Source organism: Acomys minous, assembly GCF_964271855.1.
Source record: "Acomys minous genome assembly, chromosome: 2".
NCBI lineage: Eukaryota > Metazoa > Chordata > Mammalia > Rodentia > Muridae > Acomys > Acomys minous.
The window spans coordinates 119,190,231-119,210,701 of record NC_140484.1 but is presented as its reverse complement, the minus strand read 5'-3'; the positions used below and the strand labels follow the sequence as shown (position 1 = coordinate 119,210,701).

At 48.9% G+C, this 20,471-nt stretch overlaps 1 protein-coding gene across 3 annotated transcripts in view; it reads left to right on the top strand.

Annotated features, from left to right (window-relative positions):
• CEMIP (cell migration inducing hyaluronidase 1) overlaps nucleotides 1-20,217 on the top strand; it is a 159,150-nt gene extending 138,933 nt beyond the window's left edge. For all 3 annotated transcript variants that reach the window (XM_084773360.1, XM_084773362.1, XM_084773361.1), the window contains exons 21-29: nucleotides 999-1,179; nucleotides 2,364-2,579; nucleotides 5,974-6,185; nucleotides 7,419-7,604; nucleotides 9,092-9,296; nucleotides 9,463-9,549; nucleotides 10,848-11,005; nucleotides 15,609-15,709; nucleotides 17,366-20,217. In XM_084773360.1, coding sequence (XP_084629486.1) covers nucleotides 999-1,179; nucleotides 2,364-2,579; nucleotides 5,974-6,185; nucleotides 7,419-7,604; nucleotides 9,092-9,296; nucleotides 9,463-9,549; nucleotides 10,848-11,005; nucleotides 15,609-15,709; nucleotides 17,366-17,493 — 1,474 coding nt within the window. In that variant the 3' untranslated portion in view covers nucleotides 17,494-20,217. The remainder of the gene's footprint in view (nucleotides 1-998; nucleotides 1,180-2,363; nucleotides 2,580-5,973; nucleotides 6,186-7,418; nucleotides 7,605-9,091; nucleotides 9,297-9,462; nucleotides 9,550-10,847; nucleotides 11,006-15,608; nucleotides 15,710-17,365) is intronic.
• The last annotated feature ends 254 nt before the right edge of the window (nucleotides 20,218-20,471 follow it).

The window sequence follows — 20,471 nt, the reverse complement described above, 5'->3', positions numbered from 1 at the left end:
CTTTCACATACCCTGCTCAAGAGTCTCAAGTCAATGGGAGAGGAGGTACCCCTGATCCCCTCCTCCCTGCCAGGCAAGGGAGAAGTTTCTGCATCATTAATTCTTTCCTGGTCCCTCCATGTCTTCCAGCTGCCACCTCTTCCCACTTCCTGACTGTTGCTTCCCAGTACCAAGCCTTCCCTGGGTCAGTCTGTGGTCTTGCTTTTCTAGAAAAAGCTCTCTTTGCCTCTGGCAGTGCTTGAAAATTTGCATTATAGTTCTTTTTTGTCATTGCCTATTCTGTGTATTTCTGTTCACCACTGTTTCCCAAGCCCAGCACACTGCCAGTGGATAGGCTTACAGAGGAAATGCATCTGGATCTTAATCTGATTAAACTGCTATAGCAACCAAAACTAGGGCGATAATGACTAACAGTGCTCCCCTCCCAAGGGACAGAGTATTGGCAGTCTCCAGAAGTAGTTACAGTATTTTCCTAGTGACTGGACACATTGATGGGAAGAGTAGAGAAACTGCCTAAACAAAGGTCCCTAAGCCAGAAACTAGATAGACAGCTATTTATCCACCAACCTATCATTCATGCCTCTGACTATCTGTCCATCAGACAAAATTCATCCACTCATCCAGCTATCCACCTGCCACTATCCATTCATCCACCATCCATCTACCTACCATCTGTCCATCCATTCATCCATCTGCCTATCAGCCAGCATCCATCTACCCATCCATCCAACCCAATCCATCCATCTCTCTACCAAACACCATGCAGTTGATGGATCCCCACCATCAATCGTCCGTCTATAGCGACATTTATCCAGCAATCATTCTTTCATTGACATTGTGCCCAAACATGAGTTAACTGACTTAGTGATCTTCAGTGGAAGGAGTTGCTGGACGTGGGGATCAGGAATGGCTTGACCCAGAAGAATCTCTTACCATTCACTTCCAAAGAAGCGAACAACTTGGCATTCATCTGACACCTGACTTCCTTAACTCCACAGGAATTTTCCGATTAGAGGAATTCAGTTCTACGACGGTCCTATCAACATCCAGAACTGCACCTTCCGCAAGTTTGCAGCCCTCGAGGGCCGCCACACGAGTGCCTTGGCCTTCCGCCTAAACAACGCCTGGCAAAGCTGCCCCCACAACAATGTGACCAACATTGCCTTTGAGGATGTCCCGGTGAGTGTGGTGCCAGGATAGGCTCCTGGCATAGCCAGGCTTTGAGTGATGACTCACTTGTCCCCCACGGCTTGGAGATTGAGCTGTTGCCACCACCACAAGGGTGGAATAGCTTCCTCCAAGTAGACTGGATCATGTCCCAGTTTGCTCTCTGCCCAAACTGGAAAAGTACAAGCTCAGGTCATAGCAGAAGGTCAAGTCTGGGTGAATGCCCACTGGCCTTCTTCAATCTGTACCTCAGTAAGAACCCAGAGATGAACTCAGGGTTCTGGAGCTGTTCCTCTAGATGCTTGACACACTGGAGGTTGTAACAAAGCTACTTGAGTTGGTACAGATCATCTCACAGTTCTAGCAGTGGCCAAGGGAAGTCTTCTAAGGACATTGTTTAACTTCATCCTGAAAGTGGAATGTAAACAGGGCCTTCCTGGCTGTAGGTGGAGAAGGTGGAGGGAGCTGAGGGTCAGGAGAGCAGGCCAAGGCTGCCCCTGAGGCCCATTGCTTCTCACTAACTATTGCCTGTGGTCTCCCAAACCTTTTACCTCCTCCTACATCTCTCTTCCTTGCTCCCCTCCTCCTCCTCCTCCTCTTCCGTTCTTCCTCCTCCTTCTTGCTACTGCCTTTGCCTGTCTGCTCACTCACTGGTAAGACCTCTGAGAAGCTATAGAAGTTAAGTTACTTAATTTCTTCACTCAGGCCCCTGAAAACCTGGAAGAGGTCAGTCACAGAGATATCCAATGGCTGTCCTCCTTAATTAAACCCACCATATATACCCACAAGCTCACGCACACTCTCCTCACACACAGGTCCCCCCTGCACAGTGTACACACTTTCTCATACAAGCACTCACCCTCAACTCCTTCCCAGTTCATTCACAACACTCACATTCACTTGTTCCTAAGGCCTCCTCCATCAGACCAGCCCCCAAAGCCTCCTACAGCACCCAAACCATTAAGTAGAGCCAAAAACGTATGCTGGTTTTCAGAGTTGAGGCACGATGACACTCTGACTGTTTTTTTGAGTTCCATGAGATGGTCAGCCATGCGGTTTCCTCCAGCGCCCAAGGGCAGCCTCTGTCTGGCTGCTTTGTACTGTCAGCGGAAATTGGAAACTCTGCCCTGGCCTGATGACGGCTGCAGTTTCCGCTCACCTTCTGGCTCAGCCTTATTTTTCTGGGCTCTGTTCAGATTACTTCCAGAGTGTTCTTCGGAGAGCCTGGGCCCTGGTTCAACCAGCTGGACATGGATGGGGATAAGACATCTGTGTTCCATGATGTGGACGGCTCTGTGTCGGAGTACCCTGGCTCCTACCTCACCAAGGATGACAATTGGCTGGTTCGACACCCAGACTGCATCAACGTCCCAGACTGGAGAGGAGCCATCTGCAGCGGGCGCTATGCACAGGTGGGGATGCCCCCCTAAGCCGCTTGCTAGCTCACTCAGTCACTCAGAGAGCCTGCTGTACGTCCGTCTGGCTGGATGTTGGGCCAAGAACAGTGCAAAACTTTCTTTCATTACTTTTCCTGCCCCTCCCTCCCATTTCACAGGATTTTCACAGTCAAAACACTGCCCTGGGGTATTTCAAGCCAGGTTCCGGCACTTGCTAACTACTGATCTTCAGCTTATACCCCTGGAGCCTCAGTGGCCTTCTGTGTGAGCTTGAGCTAAAAGCTGAACTTCTTTAGTCAAGTTTTATGAACGGTTTCAGATGGTACAAATAAAATCTTTCCTCCTGTCCTTTTTTAGAAATAGAAATACGTGGCCATAACTTTCCCAGTAGTCATGTTAAAAGGTAAAACAAAAAATGAGAAATCAGTTCAATAGTACTTTACACATACTCAAAATGCATGTAGTTAATATAAAATTATTAACTTTTTTCTGTTTATAGACTTCAAATTTCACATATATTTTATATGTACAGCCCACTTCTCTTTTTAAATATTTATTTTATGTGCATGAGTATTTTACCTACATGTTATGTGAGTGCAACATGTGCATGCAGGTGACCACAAAGATCAGAAAAAGGTGTCAGATCCCCTGGAACTGAAGTTATGGATTTTTGTGAACCACTATGTGGGTGCTGGGAACTGAACCCAGGTCCTCCGGAAGAGCAGCAAGTGCTCTTACCTGCTGAGCCATCACTCCAGCCTACTAGCCCGTTTCTTTTAAAATGCCAGTTTTCAACAAAGTCACACAGAGGCCTACCAAGCTAATTAAGGTGTGCTTAATAAGAAGAAAACATTCTCGCTGCTTTTGTTTTGAAATGTATTGATTGATTGATGCTCTGCCTCAGATCTGCATTTTGAGATTTAAATGAATTAAAATAGCATTTTCAAACTGGTTCCAGGGCCATACTGTCCTCAAGCCCAGGACTCAGTGGCTAACATAGGAAACAGCGTCTGTTGCTCTATGATGTCTAGAGTGTAACAATCTGAAATACCTGCCATGACCATGATGAATGAACAAATGAGTAATTGAGGGGGAAAAAGAGCAAAGAAATGGTCAGACTAGGAAGGAAGCACAGTGGGCCAGGTGGGCGAGAAAGGGGGATGTATGTGAGTGAAGGTGTCTTCATGGTCATAGCAGCCATTGTTTGTTCCCAGCGCAGCGGACGTCAGAAAGTGGAGTGTTAGTAGATGAATGGAGATTTGGTAGAGGACTAGAGGGAGATAGAGAAAGAGTTGGTGCCAGGCTGAGAGCCACAGGGGCAAGGTGGGCACAGAGTGCAGGGTGGGGGAAGGGATGGCCTTAGCAGAAGGAGGGGCCGCGGAAGGCAAGGGCAGGACATTGAGGCTGTTTCTTTGGGCCTGACAAAGATGGCCTGCATAGAGCAATAAGTAGCTGAAGGGACTGCTGACTGCTGCCTAGCATGGACATGGTGACAAGAGGCCTGCAGACAGACCGCCTAGCAGTGTGGAAAACCCCGCGGAGCCCGGAGCAGTGCCCGTCTCCTAAGCTAGGGGATTTTCTCAGGCCTGGCTGAGTGAGAGCTCGAGAAGCAATGGGGAAAGTACAAGGATCCAGGGCCAGGTGTCCGCCATATGTGTGGACAGGGCAAGGGCAAGATGTCAGCGGGAGTGACGGTCTGCTGAGGAGGAGTGCTGATGGGTGGGGATCGGGCCTTGTGAATGAATGGTGACCAGACCCACACCTCCAGCACTGTCCAGCTTTGACGTTCAGACAAGCTATCCTGTGTGGAGCCCAAGCTGTCCTGCCCGCCCTCTCTTCCTGACACAGGGTTTATCTTCTTAGGAAATGGCTGATCTTTAGAGCTTGCCCAATTATCACAGCCAGTTACTGGCTTGTTGTTACTAATAGCCTCCTCCCTTGGTGCTATAGTTTACAAGATACCTTAATGTGTTTCTTGATGCATCTGAGAGGCCTGTAAGATGGACAATGTTGGAATTTCTCTCTTCATCTTACATGATGTTCACAATGCGTACTATGTAATTACATAATAAAGCTAGAGGGGAAGAGATGTCATCTTAGGAATATGAGAACCAAGTAGGGTGTGTGTGGTGTGTATGTGTGTGTGTGCGTGTGCCTGTTGTATGATATATGTATGTATGTATGTATTTGTGTGCTTTTGCCTGTGTGTGCATATGTAGACGCCAGGAGTTAATAATAGGTGGCTTCCTCTATTGTTCTCCACTTTTTTTTTTTTTTTTTTTTTTTTTTTTTTAGATAAGCTCTCTTGCAAAATCTGAAGCTCCCTGATTTGACTAGGCTATCTGTCCAACAAGCCCCCAGGAGTCACTTGTTTCTGACTACCCCCAGTGCTAGAGTTATAGACACATGCTGCCATGCCAGCTTTTACATAGGTACTAAGGATCCACATGCAGGGCCTTATGCTTTTGTAGCAAGCGTTTTACCCATTGAGCCATCTCCTTAGTGCCCAGGAGAGGGTTTCAAATCCAGGTTGGCTCTTTGCTCCTTAGGGACTTAACGTCTGGTAGCCTTATTTTCAGTTTTGTTTTTTGTTTTTTTGTTTTTTTAATGAGACAGCATCATCTGGTGGGTACCTATACACACACCACCTGGCCCATGGGCTGAGGGGCAGTGCGAGAAATAGGACAACACACCAGACCAACTCTCACAGGCAGAGAAGGTCCGGTTGTATCTGCAGTAGAGTTTGAATGCCTCCCTCCCTATGGGCCTGGTGCTACAGGCCCTGACGTCTCCACTGCTGAAGAGGTGGAGGTAGAAGGACAGCAGGTTCATGCCCTGAATGAGCTACAGAGTGGGTTTCAAGGCTGGCTTGGGCAGGCAGCTTAACGAGTGAGACCTTCCTTGACTCAAGGAGTAAAAAGAGGCCTAGGGATGTAGCTCAGTGGTGTGCTCGCCTAGCAGTGTCAGTGTTTAATGCCCTATAGTTAATGCCAGTGCATTAGAAGGAAGAAATAGAAGGAAAAGAGGGAGGGAAATAATGAAGGAAGAAATAAAGAAAGAAGGAAGAAAGGAAGAAAAGAAACCCCCCCCCCTTCCATTCACACATGCCTCCATTTTCCACAGTTCACCATGTACCTAGCAGCCAACTCCTGACAGTTGTACTGGTCACTTGCTAGCAGAGGTCATTTTTTTTGGAAATCACAGAAAATGTCTGCCAAGCTGAATGGTGCAGCTTGGGCTGTGTCTGCCAGCAGAAAGAGACATCTCCTTATCTGGTCTTCCTTTCATTCTGGCTCCGGGAAGAGACAGCAGCTCTGAAAGTGCCCTCTGTGATCAGATGTTAGCCAGACACTCTGGAACAATCCCTTCTAACAGCCTCCTTGTGTGATTCCTTTTTGGGTTTACAAAGATGTACATCCAAGCCTACAAGAGCAGCAACCTGCGTATGAAGATCATCAAGAACGACTTCCCCAGCCACCCCCTCTACCTGGAGGGGGCCCTCACCAGGAGCACCCACTACCAGCAGTATCAGCCTGTCATCACCCTGCAGAAGGGCTATACCATCCACTGGGACCACACAGCGCCTGCTGAGCTTGCCATCTGGCTCATCAACTTCAACAAGTGAGTGAGAGCAGCCAGGAAAGCAGGACCCAGGACTGGTGGTGCTGGCTGAGCTCAGGCAGGGGATAGTGAGAACCCCGCCTTCCCATTGCAAAGCCTTGGGGTTGCTGACCTCATCCTGGTCCCTGTAACCCTGTAACCCCTCCTGGAGGTACAGGTTCTTGTCGCCCAGAGTTTGAGAAGCCAAGGGCACAGGCTGAGGCTGCATAGTGAGCCCACCTTGTGCAGAACAGCTAATCTCTTGGAGGCTTGAGGGAATGCTCACCTGCCAAGTGAACAAAGCACACGTAGCAAGCTAATGAATACGATAACTGGCACCCACTTCCTAGCATCACCGCGAGCTCAGTAAGTGGGAAAAAATGCAGGGCATTGCTGATGTTATTTATGGAGAAGGGGACAAAGCTGCGTAGGGCGTCTCAATTACTCTTTTGTTGCTGTGGTAAGATATCCTAACAGAAGCAACTTGAGGAAGGAAGGATTTTTTTTTTTTTTTTCCGCTCAGGGTTTGACATTAAAGTCTGTCACAGCGAGGACATCCTGCTGGCAGTAGCTTGAGGCAGCTGGTCACATTGCACCCCCCAGTCAGGAAGCTGAGGGAGATGAACGCTTCTTTTTATACCAGCTAGGACCCCAGCCAATGGAATGGTGTCACCCACAGTTAGGGTGGGTCTCCCCACCTCAATTAACGTAACCTAGACCATCCCTCACAGCCATGCACCGGGGGATTGCACCCTTTCCTAGGTGGCTCAGGGAGCTGTCAAGTCCACCAATATAAACCTCAGCAGAAGGGAAGCTGTTAGGTTAGGGACATCAGGCCAGCTGTGTATGTTCATGTTCAAGCACTCCCTGCATGTATGGTGAGCTTATCGCTCTACTCCTGAGACAGACAGCTGCCCACTGTAGAAGGTGGGGTGAAGCAGGTTGTCCAATCATGCTCTGTCAGGGAGGGGCTGACCCTAGCTCTCAGTTGTTTGTGCCCAGTTGAAAGAATACCATTTTCCTAGCCAAAACTCACACAGAGCACCCTTAGATCAGCCTGTGAACGCTCATAGGTGGCCCATCCTAATGGCCCTCAGCCACTGGTGGCCACCATCCATCCTTTTCTCCTCGAACACTTTGCAACTTAGTTATGATTTTTTTTTTCAAAATTTCCCACCTAAGAATTCTGTAGCTACTATCCCTGTGGTGTGCTCAAGGGCCCTGGCCCAGACTTAACCCAACTGTCCTTTCCAGGGGCGACTGGATCCGAGTGGGGCTCTGCTACCCAAGAGGCACCACCTTTTCCATCCTTTCAGATGTTCATAATCGCCTGCTAAAACAAACGTCCAAGACTGGGACGTTTGTGAGGACCCTGCAGATGGACAAGGTGGAGCAGAGCTATCCTGGCCGGAACCACTACTACTGGGATGAGGAATCTGGGTAAGGAGGCTCCTATGGTCTATAGAAATGGGGCTCAGTTCAGTATGTATCTTAGGTCTTTCCACAGCCCTAAGAACTACAGTGTAGTTGGTTACAAATGATACAGGATGCTTTTCTGGGCACTTTGACCCTAACACTAACCATGTTCTCAACCACCTAAAGCAAGCAAGCTTTGGGAGGGACATAAACTCTCTAATAAACCTACAAGTGGATTGAAGGAAATTTTTGAGGGAAAAAAAGGCAATAAGCAAAACCAAATAAACTAACATGATGGAACCCAAATGGAACAAATAATACTCTAATCTGAAGATGGGAAAACAGGAGTGACTTGCGCAGGGGCCACAGCACAAACCTATCCCAGCTGGATCTAAGCCCCTCCACTTCTGCTAACCTTTACTGGGTCCTGCTCACAGAGACACAATGGGAGCAAGGTATCTCCACAAAGACACTAGAAAGTCTTTGGTCTCGTCTCCTAAAATAAACCCACGGCCAGGAGATGATTCAGTCAGTCAAGTACTGGAAGTGCAAGCATGAGGACCTGAGTTCAGTCCCCCTATGCCAAAAAAAAGGTAGGCACAGTGACATTGTGCATTTATAGTCTAAGAACTGAGGGGGTTGAGGATGAGGGGCGGCAGGGAGAGACAGGCAGATTCCCTGGCCTCACTAGCCAGCCTAGTTTAATCTAAAAAGTCCAGGTAAGAATAAAAATTCTTTTCTTAAAATTTAATATGAACCGATGGGCATGGTGGTGCACACCTGTAATCCCTGCACTCAGGGAGGCAGAGGCACTCAGATCTCTCTGAGTTCGAGGCTAGCCTGCTCTACAAAGCAAGCCCAGGACAGCCAAGGTTACAAAGAGAAACCCTGTCTCAAAACAAACAAACAAAAAATTAACATGGACAACTCCTGAGGATGACACCGAGAGTTAACCTCTGGTCTCCATATTCATGCATATATACATGTGCCTGTATATACACATAAATACATACAGAGGGAGGGAGGGAGGGAAGGAGAGATGAAATCCACACTAACAACTGAGGAAGTCCCGTGTGCCCCAGAGTGATGAAGCTGTCCGCAGAAGTCTTCTGAGGAGTAAGGTGAAAGGTTATTTAATGGGCATTCTGCTCTTCTTACGAGGAGAAAACAAAATAGCTACTTTCATTTTCAGGAGGCTATCAAATTGCCATAATTAGGGGTAAAATGAAAATAGGCTGGCTAAGAGAAGCTAGTTCCAAGGAGGGAAATGGGCTTTGGTTTGGCTTTAGCTATGCTTTACCAACTGGTTTACCAGTTGCCACCCCCCAGAGAGGCGTCACCAAGTAATGAAGTATGGTATAGCCATGGGTCTGGCCTTGAATTTGGGGTGACCTTCTCACCTCTGCTTCTCAAGTGCTGGGATGATAGGTGGGTACCACCATATCTGATTTGGTGTGAGAAGCAGGTTCTAAGTGCCTCATAGGAACACCCAGATTTCTTCTTGTGTGCAGGTTGCTCTTCTTGAAGCTAAAAGCCCAGAACGAAAGGGAGAAATTTGCTTTCTGCTCCATGAAGGGCTGTGAGAGAATCAAGATTAAAGCTCTGATCCCGAGGAACGCAGGCATCAGCGACTGCACGGCCACTGCGTATCCCAGATTCACTGAGAGGGCCACAGTGGATGTGCCAATGCCCAAGAAGCTCTTTGGGGCTCAGCTGGTAAGTGGCCATGGCAGGCTGGTCCCTCTGTCTCCAGGAAGTGCAGGCCTAGTTGAACTCCTCTCTGGGTACCGGCTTGGCTCCATGACTCAGTTCTGGGTCAAGGCATGGAGATACATGAGGAGAAATACCCAGACTCCACAGCTGTGCTGCATTTGTTTTTCAGAAGACAAAAGACCACTTCCTGGAAGTGAAGATGGAAAGTTCCAGGCAGCACTTCTTCCACCTTCGGAATGACTTCGCTTATATTGAAGTAAGCAAAGATCCTGTAGGTCTCAGGCTGCTCACTGGGGTGGAGTAGGTGTTTTAGCTAGTTTTGCTTCGCTGTGACCATAGTGCCCGATGACTTATGGGAAGAGAGATTTATTATGGTTCATGGTTTCAGGGTGCTTTGGTCCATTGTAGTGAGACAGGATAGCCCAGTTCACAGAGGCCTGCTGTCATCGTTACTTTTTGATTGCTGTGACACAACACCATGACCAAAGCAACTTATAAATGAAAGCGTTTAATTTGGGGCTTACAGTTTCAGATGGCTCAAGTCTGCAACAGCAGAGAAAAGGTATGGTGGTAGGAACAGCTGAGAGCTTCCATCTTGATCTACAAGCAGGAGGCAGAGAGACACTGGTAATGGCAGGAGTCTTTTGTAACCTCAAAGCCTGTTCCTAGGGACACACCTCCTCGAACGAGGCCACTCCTCCTAATCCTTCCCAATGGATTCCACCAACTGGAGACCCAGTTATTCAAATATATGAGCTGCAGGGGAACATTGACACTCAAACCACCACACCTGCGAGTGTTAGCAATGGCTGTTGATCCCAGGCAGGACCAGGAAGCCAAGAGAGAGGCAGGAGCTAGGGGCCAGGAATGACGTTAAAAGACCAACTCATAGTAACCTACTTCCTCCAGCTAGATTCTACCTCCTAAGGGTATCACACACTCCTGAAACATCACTACCACATAGGGAACAAGCATCAAAACATGAGCCTGTGGGGGCATGTGAGATTAAACTGTAACAGCTGGTACTATTATAAGTTGCCACAAACTGGATGGGTTAAAACAAAAAAAAAAAAGTTATTCTCTTTCCATTTTGGAAGCCAGAAAGCATCCTTTAACTTCTGGTGGCTCTAAGAGCCCTTTGAATTAGTTACATCACTGACGTTTCTGTCCCGTCTTCATGAGGCCCTCCCTTCTTTGTGCCTCTCATATCTCTCGCCTTCCTTCCAAAGAGGCTCTATCGTTGGCCTGGGTGCCTGCCCCAAACATTCTGAATGATTCTGCCCTGAGATCCTTAATATTAAATCACGTCTACACATCATTAAGACATGTTCGAAAACACTGTTTCTAGATAAAAATCAAATTCGCAGGTTCCTAGTGGGCATATCTTTTGGGAGGTCAGTATTTAAGTCTACAGGGAGCACAGGGAAGGGGTGTGAAGCAGCTGTGTAACCAAGCTCGGCCTTTAGTGTCTACATAGGAACCATACAGGAAGGAGAAACTTGGGGCCTCAGCTGTCCCAGGATGCCTCACATCTGTGTTGCTTTGGCCCTGCAGGTGGACGGGAGGAAGTACCCTTGCTCAGAAGACGGCATCCAGGTAGTGGTGATTGATGGGAACCGAGGTCATGTGGTGAGCCACGGGAACTTCAGAAATGCCATTCTGCAGGGCATACCCTGGCAGCTCTTCAACTATGTGGCAGCTGTCCCTGACAAGTGAGTCTAGATCTCCGTTTCTCGACTGTCCAGTGACATAACAGAGTCCTATCTAGGGCCCTGTCCCTCATGCCCACCTCTCTCATGATACTTGCCAGTCAGGATGATCTATGCCTACTGGGTGGGGAGACCTTCACGTCTGTGGTTGAGCATGCTGGAGGCAGGGCTGCTGTGGATGTAGGTCAGGCTGAGGCAGAGAGGACTGCTGCCTCACTCCTTGGAAGGCTGCCTGACCCTCTGCCCCCATCACAACACTCTCTCCCAGTGAGCTCATCCCCACCCACACCTCCAATGGGATCCAAATGCTGGTGGCTTCTGAAGCTCTCCAGCCTGGATCTCTTTCCTAAACCCCAAACATTCCTATCCAATGGCTGCTTAGAGGATGCCACCTAGATGTCTCGAATGGAACTAGATTCTCACATCCTTTGTCTCTTCCTTTTACCTTTTCATCCTCCAGATCAGCCACTTCTTCTGTCTTCTCTAAATCTTCAGCCATCTAGATGTTTAGCCCAGAACTTGAACATCTCTCTCCTACCCCCATATTCTAACACAGTCTAACACGGTCCATTACTCTCCTACCTGGTCCCTCCATGGTGTTATCTCTGTGGATAGGGCCCTGCTCTATCACTGACGGTCAACGAACACCATGACCATAGTTTGAGCTGCTTAAATGTTAGTAGCCTCTCCTTGCCTCTTTCCAAGCCTAACACATCTGCTTCCTCCTCGCTGATGTCTTTTCCCATCCTCCACCATGCTCCATTGGAGCACTGCTCGAAACAGAACTGGAAACCTTGCCTGATGCCTCCCCAAGGGATCTGCCTTCTTAATGTTGACTCTACAATAGACTTATGTGTGCTGAGTCCCTGAACTGTAATGTGGTCATGGAAATTTCTCTGGAGCCGCAAGCTTAGTGGAAAGCCTGTGCGATTCCTGTGGCACCTGTCATACCTAGGTGCTTAGTAAATAGCTTATGACTAAAGACAAGCACCCTTCTGGATGCACTCTCTTGGCCCTGGGGAAACTAGAACAGAATCGCGTGTGGTTCTTGCTCGTGTTTTGTCTGTTCTTCTCACTCTCAGTGCTCCTTTCACATTGTATTTGCATGTATGCATGTGGAAGTGAATGGGTTCATATGTACGGGTGTGTGCACACATGTGTAGAAGCCAGAAGACCACCTTGGGTGTCATTCTTCAGGCTTTTGTTTTGTTTTGTTTTGTTTTGAGAAAAGGTCTCTCTCATTAGCCTGGAATTCTCCAAGTAGGCAAGGCTGGCTGGCCAGCAAGCCCTCGGAGCCATGCTTGTCTCCACTTCCTGATCACTGAGATTACAAGTGCCACCACACTTGACTTTATTTTACACGGGTTCTGAGAGTCAAACTTGTGTTGTTGTGTTTGCAATACATGCGCCCCTAAATAACTGAGCCAGCTCCCCAGCCCCACACTCTAGTTTTTATGTGCAGATTTATACAGAAGAATGTGACTCTCCAAGTTGTGAAAGTACATTTATCACTCAGAGATCAGTAGGTTTCGGGCCTTTTTTTTTTTTTTTTTTTTTTTTGGCCACAGGCCTGATTTTTTTTAAATGAACCAGAGGGTAGAAGGCAGGAGTGAGAAATAGCCCCAGAGTTCTGTTTGGAGTGGGGTGTCAGGCTCCTTGCAGCCCCTGCAGATCCCTAGGAGAAGTGTAGATGGTCTGTGTCAGTCTTCGACTGGCAGTGGATACACAGACAGGAATGGGTACCGCCGACAACTCCTCCCTGCCTCCTGAGAAGCATCAGTTGAGTGGGGCTGGAAAGATGCTTCTGTTCTGTGGCTCAGACCCAGCCTAGGCCTATCTCACCCTCCCCCACTCATCCCCAGGACCACCACTGGCTCTGAGAGGTCCCACAGACACTGAGGATAGCTTCTGAAGGCGCTCTCTGACCTTCCACCTGTGGAGGGCTATGTCAGCAGGCACGGGGGCTAAGTGGTCACAAGGATAATATACCAGACCGAGAGACTCTGATGTGAATCATACCAGGAGGCTGCGGGACAAGCAAGCCTATCTCTTCTGTCGTCTGACCCAGATGCCACCCTGAGTGTAGGACCTTCCTTTGAGTTTTCAGCCATGGGCCTTCAGTGTTTATTCTGAACAATGGGGAAATTTCCTCTTGAGAGTGGAGCCTGGATCCACCCCCAAGGGTGTGTTAGCAATGAATACTTTCTCATAAATGAGCCTCACTGTGCCAATCCCTTGGGCCTCCTCCTTTTAGCCTTCTTAAAGAACCTAAGATAGCCTCCCAGCTGCCCTCCCATTGGCTCTTACTGTGCACTAGCCCTTTGCCGGTTGACAGCTTTCCGTCTGCTCCCAGTGGGACAAAATTGGGGGTAATAGCAAGTTCCAGAATCTCATACAGTTTTTCCATGTCTGGACTGTGGTCTGTGGTTACAGAATTCCACTGAGATGGGAGTTGGAAGCCCCGTGGAGCTTCTGCCTTGTTACTCTTCTGAGGGCAGTGCTCACTCCCCATGTCTGGCTCAGCATGAGTCTGCCACCACTAGATGCTATTTTCTTAGCACTGGGGACTAAACACAGCCTAAAGCAGGAAGAACAGACACCCCAGGTGGACTTTTGAAAAGTGGGTCCTTCTGGCTCCTGCCCCCTGCCCTCCTGAGCAACCCCTCTGGGAAGCCTTCATAGAGAATGTGTAACTGTTCAATCTCCATTGACAAGAGGAGGCAGATCTTGCCCTGACTAGACAGCGTGATGACACACAACAGAGACCATTTTGGAAGTGCAATGACTACACCGTGTCCTTTCCAAAATGCCCTCAAGATGGGCCATACTATTCCTGCAGCTGAGAGAAGGCTGGGCTGCCCAGAGCCCAGTACCATCCACAGAAGCCATTACAGCACCCACATATAGCGCAACGCTCACTGCGCAAGCGTGAGGACTAGGGCTCTGATCCCAGCACCAGTGTGAAAGCCAGTCATGGCCACGTCTGTGCCTGTAACCTGTGAGAGACAGAGACAGGAGGACTGCTCAGGTTTGCAGGCTGCCAACCTAGCAGAAGGTTCAGAGAGACCCTGCCTCAAGGGAATAAGATGGAGAGTGGCAGAGCAAGACGTCTGACATCCTCCAATGGCTTCTGCATGCACACAGTGCACAGAGAGCCACACAAAAGGAAAGATGGGAAATAAACAAGGGAGAGAAATATGGACTCCACTGGGACCCTAACATGGGGCATGGTCACTGTCCTTAGGAAGTCAGCTGAGGGCTTGTGGGAATGAAGCGTGTGGGTCAGAAGGCCTGCTGTGAGTTGTCGGCAAGATCCTTATGAGCCCCCAAGTAGAGCCACTGCAGCAGGTCACCAAGGCTCCATGCTGTCCGGTGCTCATGACGGCTTTGTAGTCTGATAGCTGCTCCCTCCTTTTCCCTCGATTCCTCATTCTCATTCCTTCATTTCTCCCTTCTAGGTATCTTGTCTTTCTCCATCACCACATGTCTGTTGGCTTCTGTCCCAAACAGTGTTGAAATTATTTGAATTAAGAAGTACATATTTTCAAACCCCTACCCAAATCTAGCCAATGGACAGGACATTCTCCACAGTTGAGTGGAGAGTAGGGTCTGACTTTCACACAAACTCTGATGCCCCATATTTGACCATGTCCCCTGGATGGGGAGACCTAGTGGCACTCAGAGGAAGGATAGCAGGCTACCAAGAAGAGACTTGATACCCTATGAGCATATACGGGGGAGGAAGTCCCCCTCAGTCACAGTCATAGGGGAGGGGAGAAAGGGGAAAATGGGAAGGAGGGAGGAATGGGAGGATACAAGGGATGGGATAACCATTGAGATGTAATATGAATAAATTAACAAAATATTAAAAAAAAAGAAGTACATATTCGCTAGGCATAATAATGTATGCCTGTAATCCCAGCACTTAGGAAACAGAGGCAGGTGGATCTGTATGAGTTTTAAGATGAGCCTGCTCTACATATTAAATTCCAGGCCAGCTAGGGCTATATAGTGAGACCTTAAATCAAAACAAAACAAAACAAAACAAAAAACCAGAAAGGGGAAGGCGAGAAGGAGGGAAAGAAGGAAGGAAATAGAAATTCACAAAGAAATGAAGTAGCATTAAACTTTATAAGAAATGTATTTCAAGTGGAAAATGCAATGTCTTAAATAAACTGTTTTCTGTTGGAGAAGAGAGAGAGAGAGAGAGAGAGAGAGAGAGAGAGAGAGAGAGAGAGAGAGAGAGAGAGAGAGATTATGCCTGTGCTCAGAGTGTGCTCTCATACTCTGAGCCCCTGTACACGCTGAGGTAGTGTGCTCTTCACATATACTCTGTCCAAATTGTTGGCAAACATTTAAAGCAGTGAACCCTGTCTAAGCTTGAAAAGGCCAGGGACACCAGATGTGGCCAGATGCTGGGGCATACTTGTCACTGAAAGGAAAGCATATGTTGGTTAATATGGCGGGAATGACACCCTCTGTCAAATCCCTGGCCACGCACTGGCACTGCCTCCTCAGTTCCCATTCAAGGCCAGCATCCCTCCCACATACCCCTCGCTGCAATTTGCCCTCATTCCTGTCGTCTGACCGGTCCCTTCTTCCTCAGTTCCATAGTTCTCATGGCATCGAAGGGCAGGTACATCACCAGAGGCCCATGGACCAGAGTGCTGGAGAAGCTTGGGGCAGACAAAGGTCTCAAGTTGAAAGGTAAGTCAGAGTCGGGTTTAAGCTGACTTCAGTACCACGGCAGATGGTGTAGAGATACCCTTTCCCTTGCTGCATCCGGGACAGTGTTTCCCACGAGGCTTGGGTACAGCCCCAGAATCCTCAGCATCGTCAGTGGCCTCCTGGCCATGTGCCACCTGCTCCCCATCCCAGCATTACAGCACATACATTCTCCCTTGTGGCCAGACACTAGAGGAATACAGCTAGAGGCATTCCCCTCTCTACCCCACAAGTGGCCTTTTATGCAATGAAAGCATCATCAGGAATGGCCTTTGTCTGACCATTTAACCTGGCCAAGGGTCTGCATCCTCCTCACAAGTCCAGCTGACGCCTGCTCTTGTACCATCTTCTACAGTTTGAAATTTTCTTATCTGAGTTCTAAGATGGGAAAAGAAGACAGAATTCAGTCTGGGAGAGTCTCTCTGCTTGTTTAAGGTCACACACCTCTTCTGTGGTGAAACCCAACCCAGACTTCCTGGATATGCTGGATAAAGCTAGCCAGTTATAAATACGCACATGGTGCTCATTTGTCATAGGTTGTTCAGAGCGAGGCCCCCGGGAGGTGCGAATAAGGGGGGGCAGATTCATGAATGATGATGACCATGATAACTACCATCTGATGCCAGCCTAGCGCCTTGCTGAACTCTCAATAATTACCTCATGCGTTCACAAACAACTTGGGCACCAGTTATGGTTCTCACCACAGAGGAGGAAGAAATCAATGGTTACCTGGTGAGGCGTTTGCTTCAGCCAGGATATGGACCCGTGTCTTCCTGAGCCAGGTCGTGGCTCTGTGTCCTGACTGTGATGAACATCAAAACCAGCAGCCCATCATGCAGATATTTATCCCAGACAACCAGAGGAAAAAAAATCCAGAAAGATACACACTTGTCACAGCAGGCGGTAGAGAAAGGGAGCCAAGGTCCTTTTCTGGCAACTCCAGGGCTATTTGGGGGCTTCTGTGTTAGATTAAGACGCCTTTGCCAAAAAGCCTCAGATATACAGTGACTGATGATGTCAAGTGGTACTTGTCTAGAGGTGCCAGATGTACACTGTCCTCCAGCCTGGGCCACTTCTGAGTGCAGACATGGACACGTTACTCAAGTGTAGGCCAGAGAGAGCCTACGCATTGTGGAGGCCTTAAGGTCTGGAGTTCTACTCCTCAGTCCCACGCTGCGTGTCATTCATGCCCTGGGAAGACCCTTCCCTCCTTAATCCACAAAGCAACTGAGCTGAGGATGACAAATGACACCATTTCACAGGTGGCATCATAGGCTACAGAGAGTTTATGGTGATCATAGGTCAGCTAGAAGGCATGCAGAAATCTTATTAGCAAGCTTCCATCCCCAGCTCCCTTGGCCTCTACTGTGTGAGGCGCCTCTAACCTACTGGGGTGGCCACGAGACTCAAGGGTGGTACCTACAAGACCCATACTAAAAGATACCAAATCCCCAGCAACTGCTGAGCTCCAGAGAGCTCAGCTCCAGAGAGCTTATCCAAGAGGGAGAGAGCCCAATGCAGCTGGAAAGGGATTGCCCTATGGAGGCGGAGGATGCTCAGGGGGAGGGTTAAGACACAACATCCAGCACTTCTGTACTAGCTTCTTTGTCTTCACCCACTTGGTTCCTCACTTTACAGAAAAAATGGCATTCGTCGGCTTCAAAGGCAGCTTCCGACCCACCTGGGTGACTCTGGAGACTGGAGAACACAAGGCCAAAATCTTCCAAGTGGTGCCCATCCCTGTGGTGAGGAAGAAGAAGCTGTAAGGACAGTTGCCACTTGGTATCACCCCAGGCTGGACTCCTACAGCAGCCGGGGGGCAGGGACAGGATGGCTGGGTCCCCTGGTTTTCAGCTCTGCCAGGCTAAGGGACTGATATCAGAGACCTTGGTGCTGCCACCTGCCCCTACTCAAGTCTACCTGCAGCCCCTGGGCAGTGTTGGCTGATGCTACAACCTCCTCTTGGGTGCTTTTCTCCTATCTATGCCTCGTCAGTAGGCATGGGGACCATATAAAGAGACCTGGGTTGTGCTGGCCGCAAAGGGCCACTTGGGCAGGAATCTGAACTCAGCTAAGGAGGGGTGGTCTGGATAATGGGACCACATGCCTGTTTCCACAGTCACTTGCAGATTCATTAAGTGGCAGATGAAGGGAAGTCCATCTTTATTCTGGTAAGGAAGGGTAGGGCTTCCTGGGATTAGGAGCTGGCATACACACAGAGCTGGCCAGGGTGGCAGACTGCACTGGGGAAGAGATGGAGCCCCGTGCCTAGAGGGGATCCCTTTTCAAGAGACTTTAGTTGGCACATTGGGACGGGGACTAGATAGGTCCTGGATGTCCTCCTGAGATTGTAGAACTCTATAGTGTTTTGCTTTGTGCCTGGAGCCCATCAGTAGAAATAATAATCATAGCTGACGTCTCCACTATGAACGCCATTGGATACAGAAGACGGAGAGGTGAGAGCTCACACCTGGGGGTCTGGGGTCAGCAGGGGACAGGCAGCCAGGTCTCAGTACACTCTGATAACAGGTTTAGAGCCAAGAAAGACATGCCATAGTTGGACAGAGATCAGAGGAAGAGAAGTTCACATCACTCAGGAGCATAGGGAAGGCTGCTTCTGGGAGGTCGGAGATGAAGGACAGAGACGGTGGAGGAGCCATGAGGTAGCCTCTGGCATGGCTCCAAAGTGAAGGCTTTCCTGCCACCACCTGCAGCGGAGTCACTCCAGGTCAGCTGTTGCCTTCCAGGGCTGATCCCCTTGTGACAGAGAAGCAGGATGTGCAGAGAGAAATAAGGTGAGCTATGAGGCACAGAACCTTGGTCAGGTTGGTCTCCAGCTAGCCCATGCTGACTCTGGGAGAAGGTATGTGAAGGTCACAGAGGCCCTACAATGGGTCTCCAGTACACTTCAGCTAGGAGCTGAGCAGAAGACTCCGGGGAATCTGAGCATGCTCACACCACAGCGAACCTGGGATGTCAGAGATGGAGATGACTTGGGGGTCCTCAAGGACCACCAAGTCCAGCACATTGTACCTACATCTGAGGAGAATGATACTCGAGATGGGAAAGAACCAGAAGGCCAGGTCTGTGAAGCCCAATTTCAGCACCCACTGCCATATCACACTGCCTCAACAGCTGGCCTGGGGTGTCCAGTGCTCCTGAAGTAGCTTCTGGAAAGGGTCATATCCCCTGGGAGAGAATGAGAGGACGAGACTATCATCTTTTGTAAAAGGTGTTTCCCTCCTGCTCCTCAGTGCACACTGCCCACCCTCCTCTAGGCAGTAGCCCTACCGCCTTCACTTTATTTACACTGCCTGCCACACTTGGGCATGGGCTACTCATGACTGTGGAATCCTCTTGGTGCTACCTTGTTCCACAGTGGTGCCAATTTGCCCATGGACAGCATCGGGATATGCCGATGTGTTTCTGGTGGGCTACCTAGGGATCCCCTCATGGGGATCTGAGAGTGGTTGGCTGCAGCCCAGGGTCTCCCAGCTTGTCTGAGCTAATAGCTCAGATGCCCGGATGAGTGGAAAGTATCCATGGTCGATATTCTTCTGAGACCCCAGGGTTTTCCTGGGTTTCATGAACGGGATGGGCCCCCTTTCGTCAACAAGCACAAACTCTTTGTTTCAAAGGAGACTTGCTTCGTCCCCTCTGTCCAGTGGTGTCAAGGGGCCTCATTTCCAGAGTCCACTCTCTAGGCTGAGCCAACTCCCAGGGTGTCTTTCCCACTGAATGGTCACGCAGCTTCTGGGCGGTGGCTACGGGGCTCTGTCTCTTAAGACATGGCTGCTTCAGTGGCCAGTGTCAGAGGAAAGCCCTCTTCTGGGAAGATGAGTGGGAAAGAGATAAAGGTGACCTCATGTTTTTCTTGTCTAAGTTTCATTGAATTTTCAATGGAAGGGTCTCACACTGTGAACCACTTAAGATGCGATCACTTTCAGGTGGCCATGAATGTTGAATGTCTTTGGCTCAGTCCATTTCAGCAAGTACCTATTGGAAAGTTCTCCAGGTTGTACATATGCCAAACAGCACAAGGGTCTGTACAGAAAGTGTTCTTTGCTACACCATCCACCAAGAGTCAATGTCCAGGCATTTTCTTGGTAGCACAAATGCCTTTCTTGCTTAGAAAGCTGCTCTTGCCCTTTCTGTTCATCAGCATTGCCATTGAGTCAGGGGCCTTTGATGGAAAGGCCCATCTTCTTCCTGTTGGCTAAATAGCTGATCCTTTCTCGGAAATTGGATGTACAGCATGTTTTGTATGTAAATGTCCCTTGTAGGTGTCATCATGAACAAATGTATATTTTCTATTTATTTATTGTATATGTACTTCAAAAAGTCACTGTCAGAGAAGCAAAGAGTCATCTTAAGTATTATATTAGAGGATGTCCTTTGGACCACTGGGAAGGGGTGTGCCCAGAGCCAAGGGCATCAGCTCTGGTTTGGAAAAATCCTGCTGTACCATATTAAACATACAAAGGATGTCATTGTCTTGTTTGCCTGTTTCATTTTCTGGCACAGTGGGTCTCATGCTAAACCAGTTGTCTAGAGAAAATAAAACAAATTCCCTGAGTCGGCCCCACTTACTTCCTGGTCTTATTCCCAAGAGCTCCTTACATACCAGAATCCTACCTTCTTCCCATCCCATGGGAGTACTGAGAAGAACAGATGGAAGAGTCCACTGGCAGAGAAGATGTCATTCCTCGTCCTCATACCCCATGTCTTCAGGAAGCTCTCGATC